Genomic DNA, 12,834 nt, shown 5'->3' on the forward strand with positions numbered 1-12,834 from the left:
GTAGTGTGCGTTTATCGCAGTTTCACTCTTCTGTGGGTCTTCTTATATAGTTGCCTGTATGTTTATTTCTTGTAAGTGATTTATAATCATAATATGGCAGCTGTATTTTAGTGCTCGCAGTGCAATGAACCTCTCTTTGTGCCTGCGTTTATTAAACATTAACAAAGTGGGCACTTGCTTACGAAGAATATCACTTGAAAATGAAAGTTTTCGCTTCTGCAATGATTCTCATATTTAAATAAAATGTATGCATAGACACACAATGGCATCGTGTGCTTACTGCTTTAGCGGTACACCTTACACGAAGCTCATCAATGCCAGCAAACGAGGCATTAATAATGAAGTATGGCCTCCGAGATGAGCATGCACGTAAAAGTGGTCTCAGAGGTATATTATTCCTAGTCACTACAAAATGGCCTTCGAGGCATACTTTTCTGCGGTCTTCAATCTCTGATGCTACGAAGGCTCTCAACGACCGTTTGGAGCACTGTGAACCCAAACCAGCCGCAGGGCCTATGGTAGTGTCCTCTCTTAACTTTATATGTTACTCCATGACAAATTCTGCCCGACCATGCGCACGCAAGGCGATAGAGACGGATAAGAAAGCCACAATCACAGTCGCAAGGACACGTAGACGCCTATTGCAATGAAAAAGGTATACTGCAGATTATAGCTAGTAGGCACGCTTTATTGAAAGCAGTGAGCGATGCGTTGCCTTATGGCCGGCGTGAAACTGCATAGCGCCGCCGCACTTGCATTGAGTGACCACTCTTAATTTTCAACTCTCTCTATGTAACGAGTTTGTATCCGAGTTCACGTGTCAGTCAGTTTGATTGACAGATGCTTTCGGTGAAGATCGGATTCACCCACTATATTTGTTCTTGCTGAAGAGAAGTGCCTACACCACTTCGCCAGCGAGCGGCGCAATTCATTTATGAGCTTTATCGGGCAGACTATGCACGCACGCAGAAATAACTTAAGGTTATATCATGACGTTGCTACGATTCCTCGCAATAAATTTCCCCGCGCTCACACGGTACCACTCAGAGCCATGAACAAGAGCCGCTGGCACAATTTACGGTGGCCCCGCCATGGTGGTCTAGTGGCTGAGGTAATCGGCTGATGACCCGCAGGTCTCGGGATCGAATCCCGGCTGCAGCGGCTGCATTTCTGATGGAGGCGAAATGTTGTAGGCCCGTGTGCTCAGATTTGGGTACACATTAAAGAACCCCAGGTGGTCGAAATTTCCGGAGCCCTCCGCAACGGCGTCTCTCATATTCATATGGTGGTTTTGGGACGTTAAAGCCCACATATAAATCAATCAATTTATGGCGAGAAAAATCTTAGAATTTACTTGTTTGTGGAGAGATTGTTTCTATCAATTAATTACTGCAAAAATCTCTTCAGACGTAGAAGCAGCAGTAACCTGTTCATATATTTCGTCTGTAATTGTAGGACTGCGTTGAGAAGTGGTTGCGCGGTTTTTCGTTTAATTTTTTTTACTTTGTGCGGTAAGCTTGGGGAGGCATGCCAGCCGTTTCGCTGCATTAACTCCAACTCACAGTATTGCTTTGGTGGCACTCAGTTGAAGCGTGTCCGACCGGGTTAGCCCCGACTGCAAAGACACTGCGGTGTCCGCATGGAACCCCGCGAAGGGCCGAAGCGCCTGAGACTACCGAGTGTTTCGGGTTCCTGTTAACTCAGGAAAAAGAAACCAACCCCAACGTGGGCAACAGAAGAGGTGGGATTAGAAACGTCATTGTGACGACCCCCTGATCACTGTCGGCCTGTGCATGAATGGGTTCCTTCCAGTACAAGGCGCAGCGCGGTGACCCCTCGCATCGGTTCGGCTTACGGCCAGGCCGTGCACTGTTCACGCGCCTGCAACTCGGCGGCGTGCGTTGCGATACCGTGAGATAGCCGTCGACCTTTTGCCGCGGTCCAGCTTACTTCTGGTGGCTCTCGGAAGCGGACAGGCTTGCGACACGTGAAAGCGTAGCCCACGTCGCGGTGAACGGGCGCCCGGTAGGCGCTTTTGGTGAGTGTTGTTGCATTGGCATGTTTTTAGCTGCTTCCGCGCTAATCCTTTCAAATGAGTGCGCAAGTAGAACAACGTGCGGACAGCGAGTGGTTCCTCTTACAGCGCACATGGAATAGGCGGATTATTGCCCCGTCGTCAAGAAGTTGAAGTGTCACAGCGATGCCGCTATTATGGCTGCAAACCCTAGTACGTGTAGCTCTAAGCCTAGATAATTGTGCGCCGCTGAGCTTGCCCATACCTCTATGACTTTTTCTAGTTTGGATTTATTTACATATTGGTTGTTGTGTATTTTGGGGAGAGGGCATGAACCCTCACTGTGCAAGAAGGTGGCGTCATTGTGGCGGGTTTTGATCGACCAAGTGTACTTTCCTATCAGAGGACAACCAGGCGACGATTCGCCGAAGAGTTGTGTAAGGGCGGAACACCGAAGGTGTAAGAAGAAGCCCCTGAGTTCCACCAAGCGTTCTGAATCAGGATTCAGGTGTTAGGCACAATCGGCTCTGCTGAATCTCGTAGGGTCACCCTACAGAGGACGCTTCATTTACAAAGCGTTTTCTTTCTTTTGCGTAACTTCTATGTTCGCTCTTATGCAAATTCTGTACAGTCTGTATATAAACGCTTTTCTCAGCTTTACCCGAACTTCTCCACCGTTCTTACTTCATCTTCAAGCGACCAGCAAGTCAATCGCCGCTATTTGCATAGCGGCCATACTTTTTTTTTTCCCCACTTTGCTATACCTCCTCGGGCGGTGCCTCTCGGGCGCCGAGTGGTGAGAGTTGGTTTTCCAACAGAAAAAGAACCTTAAATTTTACTGTAATATTCGATTAAAGGGAAACAAGTTTCATGAGAGGGCTTTGTGTGTGCCCTTGTTGTCTTCGAGAGTGAAAATTTTCATGCTGCAGGTGGAACGAAATAACTTCTCTGAAAGTGAACAAACACGCATTAACCCGCCTGTGGGAGGCGTGGTGCTCAGTTGGCAAAAAGACAGCGTAAACATTATGCTGACGTCGCTGCAGTGTTGAAATGCTGGCTGACGGGGGGAGGGGCGCTGACGTGTTCCCATAATCTCGGGTCATCCTGCATAGCACCTCTGAACTACCCGTGACAAAGAAGTTACGAAACTTGAACGAAGGCACTTCGTGGCCGCATGTTTTCGTGAAAAGCGGCAGGTCATCTCACTTGCGCAAGTGGATAACCTCACTTTTGTGTGTGAAACTTGGCGCTTATCTGTTTCTTTCGAGCTGTGAGCGAAAAAACCGCAGTTTGTAGACTTTAAATGCGAAGCATTTCTTAGCGAACTTCGGCGACATTAAACCTATCTATCTATCTATCTATCTATCTATCTATCTATCTATCTATCTATCTATCTATCTATCTATCTATCTATCTATCTATCTATCTATCTATCTATCTATCTATCTATCTATCTATCTATCTATCTATCTATCTATCTATCTATCTATCTATCTATCTATCTATCTATCTATCTATCTATCTATCTATCTATCTATCTATCTATCTATCTATCTATCTATCTATCTATCTATCTATCTATCTATCTATCTATCTATCTATCTATCTATCTATCTATCTATTTATCTATCTATTTATCTATCTATCTATCTATCTATCTATCTATCTATCTATCTATCTATCTATCTATCTATCTATCTATCTATCTATCTATCTATCTATCTATCTATCTATCTATCTATCTATCCTCCTAAGACATTTAGCTCTCCTTGCCGTATCTATATTGGTATACATACCAAAATTGGTGTGGCATAACATGACTGTATGAAGACCAGAGGTTATGAGTTATAACATGAAAATCATGACATATGTATGCCATGAATGTCATGATTTACATTTCATGATCTTGCTGCTCTTGCGGTGGTTTCGTTCACATGACAAGTTGCAAAACTGGCATGGTATGACATGACTGCATGGTGAACACAAGAGACAGACCCATTCGTGGAAGCCCCACCGTGGTGGTCTAGTGGCTAAGGTACTCGGCTGCTGACCCGCAGGTCGCGGAATCGAATCCCGGCTGCGGCGGCTGCATTTCCGATGGAGGCGGAAATGTTGTAGGCCCGTGTGCTCAGATTTGGGTGCACGTTAAACAACCCCAGGTGGTCGAAATTTCCGGAGCCCTCCACTACGGCGTCTCTCATAATCATAAGGTGGTTTTGGGACGTTAAACACCACAAATCAATCAAATCACCTTTCGTGGATATCATTACGGGCATGTAATGCAAGTCATGGCTACACACTGCGCTCATAGTGCACTCGCGGTCGTTTCGCTAGCTAATTATGTACCAAATTTGATGTTACGTGACGTGAATGAATGGCGAAGGTACATGATTGGTGCAAATAAGATAATCATAACATGTGTGCCATGTAAGAATAAGACAACATACCAGGCTTATGATGCGCTCGTGGCCGTTTCACTAGCTTCAAATGTACCAAATTTAGGGTTACGTGACCTCCATGGGCGACTGAGGTATATGACTGGTGCAGACATGACAGTCATGGCATGGGTGTCATGGCAGAACATGGCTGTATGCCACACTCATGATGCGCTCAGAGCCGTTTCGCTAGCTTCACGTATACGAAATTTAGTATTACGGGACGTGAATGAATGACGAAGGTACGTGACTGATGCAAACGTGCAAATCATGAAATGCATGTCATGTAACAACACGACTAGGTGCCACGCTCATGATGCGTTCACGACTGTTTCGCTAGCTTCACAGATACCAAATTAAGTATTACATGACGTGAATGAACGAAGGTAAATGACACGTTCAAGCAAAATAATCATGACTTGTATGTCATGTAACATGATTACATGCCACACTCATGAAGCGCTCACGGCTATTTCGCTCGCTTCACATATACCAAGTTTGATATTACGGGAAGTGAATGGATGACGAAGGTTTAGTTTATTTTCGGAGATTATTTTCGGACGTGTAAAACATGACTACATGCTACGATCATAGCATGCTCACGGCCGTTTCACTAGCTTCACGTATACGAAATTTAGTATTACGGGACGTGAATTAATGACGAAGGTAGATGACACGTCCAAACATGATAAATATGGCACGGAAGTCATGCGTGTCTTAACATACGTCTGCCTCGTTGCGTTGCGCTGATTTTATAGCGGCAATTCCACCTTCCTACTTCGTGCTTCACATATCATATGTTCCCACTGTATGTGGGATCTGGAATAGAACGAAAATGTGGAACACGATTCTTTTTGAGTTTAAGACAGCACGTAACTTCGGTCTAGCATGCAAGTCTTTTTTTTTATCCAGACAACATATGTAAGTCTGTGTGTATGTCTGATTTGAGAAAATGTATACGTGTATTGCCTGTGTTAATATAAAGCTTTTCTGTTTTGTTTTTCTTCTTTTGCTTCAAAGCTGACCTGTATATTCTCTATACACATTGTATGGACTGGTCACTAGTCACTTAAGGCTATCGATACAAATATTCTTTGTATTTTTTTCATTTCATAGAAAAATGAAGTTTTCTTAATTGATTGTTTGATTGGCTTATTGAATCTACCACTTATTTTTTCTCTGTGATACAGCTCGGGCACATCCACTTCAATGTGTCTTCCTGCAGACAAGCTAAATTGTTTTTCGTGACTCTTTGTATATAGTTTAAGAAACAAACAGATAAGCACAATTTATCACACCTAAACAACACGCTGTCTACTTGCGTATTTCAGAATAGTTGATGATTTTCTTCACTATATACTACTACGGCGTGCATTGATTCGAATTTTTTCACTTTTGTGTCACGTTTAACTCCAGTCTGGCGTATTTGACGCAAAAAAGAAATCAGCCTTCGAATTCGGTTATCAATAGTTCGTATTATGTGCCAGTTTAGCGTTCTCAAAAAAAAATTAGTACGCCAAACTTTGCACGCTCTACAGCTTTCCGATGTAAGCGGTCAAAGCAAAAACTCGAGAGGTATCGAACGTTTTTCAATCAGCCACAGGAATGTGTCTCTGGGTGCGGCAAGCATTTCCGCCTCGGTGTACTGTTCATGTAGAAAAAAAACTACTGGAGTCTGACTGTCATAGGATATTTAGAAAAAAAAAAAAACTCTGTATGGCCTTTATCGACCTGCAATATCCAGCATCTTCTTCGTGAACGTCGGTCAGTTTCCGAGAGGGCAAATGTAAATTCATACACCAAAATTATGGATAAATTTTATCGGTGTTTCCCAGATGACAATGCCCCGCCATGGTGGTCTAGTGGCTAGGGTACTCAACTGCTGATCCGCAGGTCGTGGGATCAAATCCTCGCTGTGGCGGCTGCATTTTTGATGGAGGCAAAAATGCTCTAGAACCGTGTGCACGTTAAAGAGCCCCAGGTGGTCAACATTTTCGGAGCCCTCCACTGCGGCATCTCAATCATATGCTGGTTTTGGGACGTTATACCTCACATATTTATCTATCTATAACAGATGCCAACGCTGCAAAATGCTCGCACGTGTGCGTCGACTCGAGGGGCAACACAGGTGACACCGGTGAAGCGTTTGCCGATTCTCAAGGGCACTTGAAGGAAGCGCTGCAAAGACATTTCTTATTCGCTAGCATAGCGAAGATAAGCACGCCTGCTTGGTCACGTCATGCGCACAACAGCCACAAAACTTGCAACTACCTGGCTCAAACTGTGAGCTCAACACCATCCCCGGGACACATGTGTACTTAAGGGGAAGCAATCGAGACATACTTTAGGCACAACTGATCTTTAAGCATGAGGCCGCATTCCATGATCGTCGTCGCCATCGCCGCGCTCTGCTTGGGCGGAACGTATGCGAGGTGCCCCTCAATCAGGGGCACCTTCAGCGACTGCAGGTTTGAGCAATGTACGCCCACGGAGTGCGAGCGTCGTGGACTCGAGTGCTGCCCGAAGCCTTGCGGTGGCTCATGGTGTGTCAAAGGTATGTGCGCACTGGTGAAATTAATTTGGTTAAGCACAACTTCAGCTGGTAATACGTCAGAAATAGTTATTTTTGCGTGATTCGTCGAAGCACAATGCGTATATACGTGCAGAATCGGAGAACGAAATGGCGCAGAAGTGAAGACGAAGTGAACATGGCTGCAAAATTATGCGGAAAGTCTTCAGTGACAACGCCATGTACTTATGAACCTTATCAGAGGTTATTACCGCAGATTTGCGTTTTCTTGTTTTGATATAATAGCCTTCACCATCTTCTTGGAGAAGAATTCCACGGGGAGCAGCTAAAAGAATACTTCGGGTCAGTGAGAGAACAGCTTTCCCTGGCGCTTATCTCTGCCAAACGCTAGTAACAACTTCCACAGTTTATAGATGAACACAGGCGAATATGCGAAAATCTCATCCAACATAGCCAATGTCACCCTGAAAGTGTAAAATTTAGTATGTAATCGAATCGAACAGTCAATAATAATACATTTCATTCAAAGTGTTGAATATTCAAACATCTCAGTAAATACCTATTTTCAAAACTCATGGTGATCCTAAAAACAATGAAAATTCTTGTCACCTGGTTACGAAAACACCGACAAATTTTGTGTTGCAATATATCTCGAGCATCACCAATAGCTTTTTTTCTCACAAACTTGATAGCAATGAATGCAAATGATTCCTTGAGCATTTGTTTCGCATGTCCATTGAATATCAGTACGACTGAATTCACGCGATGCACGGGACAAACTACGACACTGGAAGATTTCAGTGTCTGTTGGCGGTATATCACACGCGCCTACAAAGCAAGAAGGGTGGTCTTCCTACATGTGCTGTATATATTATTGGTACATTTAGTTATCCCTGCATTCGTCATTTGCTTTTCTTGCAGGTGTATCCAATCTTCAGATGCTCTTGGACTATTTCCCGAGATATCTCCACTGTCCTCAGATTGAACCTCCCCGGCCCGGTCAATGTGAGGGAAGGCGAAACACTACCACCTGCGAGGACATCAAATGCGAGGAACACGGTGGCATCTGCTGCAAGCTTGCTTGCGGAGAGCCACTGTGTGTCGCCATAAAACCACAGTAAACCGCAGCGATCGAGCACTCGTGACACCCGTACAGGTTTATTTGTGCTTCATGTGCAAAAGAAATTCTTAATAGTTATTACTGTGCTGATGAGAAAATATTACGAAACGCCAATGACAGTGAGGGCGATAATCCAATAAAAACATTTATCATTTGGGTTTTAATGGTTTTCTTTTTCTTTGTTTTGAAATGGGCACCACATATACGTCCGCTCTGGTGAGTACTCTATCCGTGATTCAAGTCAGCGATTTGCTATGGACATCGGTCCCTCGTCAAGCCTTGTTTCACTATTGACAGAACAGCGATGAGAAAAAAAAAATGCACCCAGAATTGACTGGTGTCGTTTATCATTGTCGATGTGAATAGTCCAACGGCGACACTGAGTCACTCGAATGGCAGAAGATTTTGTTTGGGGGTGGGGGGAGCAAATTTGTTTTGCATCGCGACTGGGGACAGGCGAAAGTGCTGGTAGGGCTTTGGTGGGGCAAGTGCTGGTGTGCCTTGAGGGGGCATAGGTGCCCCTTTTGAGTCCCTCTCTCACTGTCATCGCCCATGTTGCGTCAGCGTTGTGAAAACGGGCCGATTGTCTCGGCACTTTTGCTTGAACAAAGTGAGTCTCAAGTAAACCATAAGCGCATCGTGAAACATGGCAAGCGTTTAAATGATCCCGCTTGCGCGCAGGGCTTTAAAAGAGGCGTTCTTCACAGCCTAATGAGACATATACCTATTGCGTAGAAGTTAGGGAATCGGACTTCGGTACTCGATGCCCGAAGTTTCAATTCCACCATCAAAACATATTTATTTGCGTTATTTTTGGTGTAGATATGAGCTCGGCTGATATAGAACGTATTGACGGGTGACGTCGCTCACAGTGAGCGCCGCTGTGTCGACAGTGACTATACAAACGGCGTGAACTGTGAAACTGGGGGCTGACCTCACGGATCAAATACCTCATGAATATCGTCACGTGCTGGCTAAGAAATGCTTATCATATTAAAAAAAAAGAAAATCCAGAACAAACCTTTCTGCTGTTCTGCACATGAACGCGACGAAAAAATCATGAGATATTCCACCAAGTCTACAATGTCAGCGCTCCCGGCTGCGGCGGCTGCATTTCCGATGGAGGCGAAAATGTTGTAGGCCCGTGTGCTCAGATTTGGTACACGTTAAAGAACCCCAGGTGGTCAAAATTTCCGGAGCCCTCTACTACGGCGTCTCTCATAATCATATGGTGGTTTTGGGACGTTAAACCCCACAAATCAATCAATCAATCAACAATGCCAGCGTGGCAAAGACGAAGCACATTTGCGACGAGAGACTGAATACGAATACGCAATCTCATAACGGCAACAATATAGGTATGCTTGCCGTATTTTTTAGTGATATCGCTACTTTTTGCTGAGTAGGATAACTCACATGGCTGTGTTCTTAATTAAGAGCGAAGGCGCTTTAACTAGATTGATGAACAGTTGATTGATTGATATATATGTGGGTTTAACGTCCGAAAACCACCATATGATTATGAGAGACGCCGTAGTGAAGGGCTGCAGAAATTCCGATGACTTGGGGCTTTTCAACGTGCTCCCAAATCTGAGCACACGGGCCTGCAGCATTTTCGCCTCCATCGAAAGTGCAGCCGTCTCAGCCAGGATTCGATCCCGTGACCTGTGGGTCAGCAGCTGAGTACCTGGGCTACTAGACCACCGTGGTGGGGCATTGGTAAGCAGCTGATGCTGCAGATGGTTTGCTTCGAATATTCACCTACACCATTGGACCTTAACCCATGACTTTAGCCCACGTGCAAGGTTGCCAACCGAGCCTATCTTTGATCTTCTCCCTGCTATTCCCTTTCGTCTTTCTCTCTGATGATGATGATGATGAGCATCATCATCATCATCATCATCTTGACTACGTCCACTGCAGGACAAAGGCCTCTCCCATGATCCGCCAGTCAACTCGTCCTGTGCTTGCTGCTGCCACTTATACCCGCTAACTTCCTAATTTTATCTGTCTACCTAACGTTCTGCCTCCTCCTAACCCGCTTGCCTTCTCTGGAAATCCAGTTAGTTGTCCTTAATGACCAGCGGTTATCCTGCGTACGCGCTACATGCCCGTCCCATGTCCACATCTTTTTTCTTGACTTCAACTACATCTTTAATCCCGGTCTGTTTCCTGATCCATTCTGCTTTCTTCTTGTCTCTTAAGGTTACACCTATCCTTTTCCTTTCCATTTCTTGCTGCGGCGTCGTCAATATAAGCTGAACCCTAATTTGTAAGTCTCCAGGTTTTTGCTCCAAAGGTAAGTACCAGCAAGATGCAGCTGTTATATACCTTCCTCTAAGCGATAGTGACAATATAATAGTCATAATTGGAAAGTGCTCGCCAAATGTGCTCTACCCCTTTTTTATTCTTCTATTTACTTCATTCTCCTGGTTCGGCTCCGCGGTTATTACCTCTCCTAAGCAGACGTAGTCTTTTACAACTTCAAGGGCACTATTACCTACCTCGAAGCGCTGTTCTCTTCCAGAGTTGCTCTACATTACTTTCGTTTTCTGCAGATTAATTCTAAGACCTACCTTTCTGCTCTCCTTCTCTAACTCAGTAATCGTGAGTTGCAATTTGTCCCCTGAGTTAGTCACAATGCAATGTCATCGGTGAAGCGTAGGTTACTTAGGTACTCTTCATTAACTCTTATCCTTAACTCTTCCCATTCAAGGCCCCTGAAAACCTCCTGTAAGCACGCGTTAAATAGCATCGGGGAGATTGTATGAGAATGAGTCAAACCTTTATTGTGAGAGGCGATCAGAGACGGTTATTACTAGACTTGATTTATTGTTGCGACAATTAGAAACTGCTAAAGAAAACAGCCATGATATTCAGCACTTGACTAATTCTACTATTAGCCAGCGTGCGATTTGTGGGACTTGTTTCGTACAAAAACAGTAACATTAAAGCTCGGCGTGCTTTCTTAAAACGCATTTTTTGCACGTCATTTGTCACGTTGTCGGCAAACCTCAAACTACTATAATCGTAAATACACAGATTACGTGTTATGGGCAGGCCTCATGAAATGTCCCAAGTACTATGGTTCAATAGAGGTCTTCAATGGCAGTGGCGAAGCCAGGAGGTGGCACACCAAACCCGCACCCTCCCCAATTTTTTTTTTTTGCCATGGCATACTAAGCGCAAAATGACACTCGACCACATCTGCCTGCATGGCCCCCATTTAGGATCAAAGTGGTGCCACTGCCCGAAAAATGTTTTTGCCTATACCCCTGTTCTATCGGGATTGCATAGTTACTTGCGGCACTTTTTCTTAATTAGATCATTTCAGTTCGAAAATACTTGCAGTCATTCTGTTTTTTTTATGTTCAAAGAGGTGCGCGCTTTCGCGGACAGATAAGGCACGAATCAAAACACTCAGACCGTGACATTAAGATTGCCCCGCTGCGGTGGTCAAATGGTTATGGCGCTCGACCGCTAACCCGAATCTCGCGGGATCGAATCTCGGCAACGACGGCTGCGTTTGCGGTGGAGGCGAAAATCTACGAGATCCGTGTTCGTAAATTTAGGTGCACGTGAAAGAACCCCAGGTGGTCGAAATTTTCGGAGCTCGCCACTACGACGTCTCTCTTAATCATATGGTTGCTTTGGGACGTTAAACCTTCAATAATATAATTTGTGATATTGAAAGCATATCAAAAAAGAGTATAAATTATTACCAGTGCACGCCATGTAAAGGCTAAAATTGTAACCCGATACTTCTCCCTCCCTTGAATCGCTAAGTGCGCTTCTTGAACGGACTTTTTTTCAATGTTCACACATTCTTTGTCTAGAGCAGTCGAAGCGTCCGTCGAAGTTTAGAATGACACGCCCGTTTCAGTAATAAAACGCGCATGATGGCACTACAAAGAATAAAGGTACATAAGAATTGATTTTTAACTTGCACTGAGTACCTGTGCCCAGATCTCGCTCTCAACATGTTACTAGCGCTCCTTCATAGATTAGCATGCGTACATCCAAGTATCCAATTGTAAATATCTCCTAAACAACCTCTGAAAAAAAAAAAACTTATATGTTACTCTCCTGGCGTTTCTCGTCTTTTTGACGCACTTCGTGAACCCTGAAGGTTGAGTCAAGTGACGTCGTTATAATACAAACGTTCGATTGATCCATATACGAGACGTATCAGCTGTGATTTGTCTCCTACTTTGCTTCGTCATGTAGCGCTTACCCGTTCATCATTGTCTCACATGAACATCGTGTACTATCAACTGATTTCACTTCGTCTTGTGCGTTTGCGACAGCGCAAGCGGATATTACAGCGTGCAGCAGATTAGTGTGGAACCCTGATAAGCTCAACGTTGGTCACGTGCTTTGTGGAGATCTAAGTGTTGAGGAGGATATATCACCTGTACGAAGAGTAGCGAAAGCGAGAAAGAAACCAATTTATTGTCCTTGAACTAAGAGTGGTTTTGGGGCTCTTTAAATTTAAATTGAGTTCACGCTTCGCTCGAACGTTATGTAACGATATCGTTGCGCTCTCGCTGTTCAAATAAAAAAAGAAGGGAAAGGAAGCAACCCAGTTGGCAATTATTGCGGGACAAAAATGCGTACCATGGTGCAACTCTGTTTAGTGTGAAACAGGCTTTCGGCTGCAGGCGCGTGATATGCGTGTAGATTTGGAAACATTGTTACCATGATGCTCGTAGCAACGAACTGTCGCAGTATAGTG

General features: G+C 44.5%; 1 protein-coding gene and 1 long non-coding RNA gene across 2 annotated transcripts in view; both read left to right on the forward strand.

Annotated features, from left to right (window-relative positions):
• The first annotated feature begins 1,877 nt into the window (after positions 1-1,877).
• LOC142775813 (uncharacterized) overlaps positions 1,878-12,834 on the forward strand; it is a 234,233-nt gene continuing 223,276 nt past the window's right edge. Inside the window, exon 1 of the long non-coding RNA XR_012887038.1 lies at positions 1,878-2,038. This is a non-coding gene — a long non-coding RNA (uncharacterized LOC142775813). The remainder of the gene's footprint in view (positions 2,039-12,834) is intronic.
• On the forward strand, positions 6,741-8,257 carry LOC119175496 (uncharacterized). Its single transcript, XM_037426425.2, has 2 exons — positions 6,741-7,003; positions 7,901-8,257. The coding sequence occupies exons 1-2, from the start codon at positions 6,817-6,819 to the stop codon at positions 8,098-8,100; spliced, it is 387 nt and encodes a 128-aa protein (XP_037282322.2). The 5' UTR covers positions 6,741-6,816; the 3' UTR covers positions 8,101-8,257.

Source organism: Rhipicephalus microplus, chromosome X, assembly GCF_043290135.1.
Source record: "Rhipicephalus microplus isolate Deutch F79 chromosome X, USDA_Rmic, whole genome shotgun sequence".
NCBI classification, from domain to species: Eukaryota; Metazoa; Arthropoda; class Arachnida; order Ixodida; family Ixodidae; genus Rhipicephalus; species Rhipicephalus microplus.

Excerpts from the sequence above, each read along its gene's own strand:
- LOC119175496 (XM_037426425.2), top strand. The coding sequence starts at position 6,817 with ATGAGGCCGCATTCCATGATCGTCGTCGCCATCGCCGCGCTCTGCTTG. Across the intron at positions 7,004-7,900 it reads TGGCTCATGGTGTGTCAAAG|GTGTATCCAATCTTCAGATG; the intron begins GTATGTGCGCAC and ends CTTTTCTTGCAG.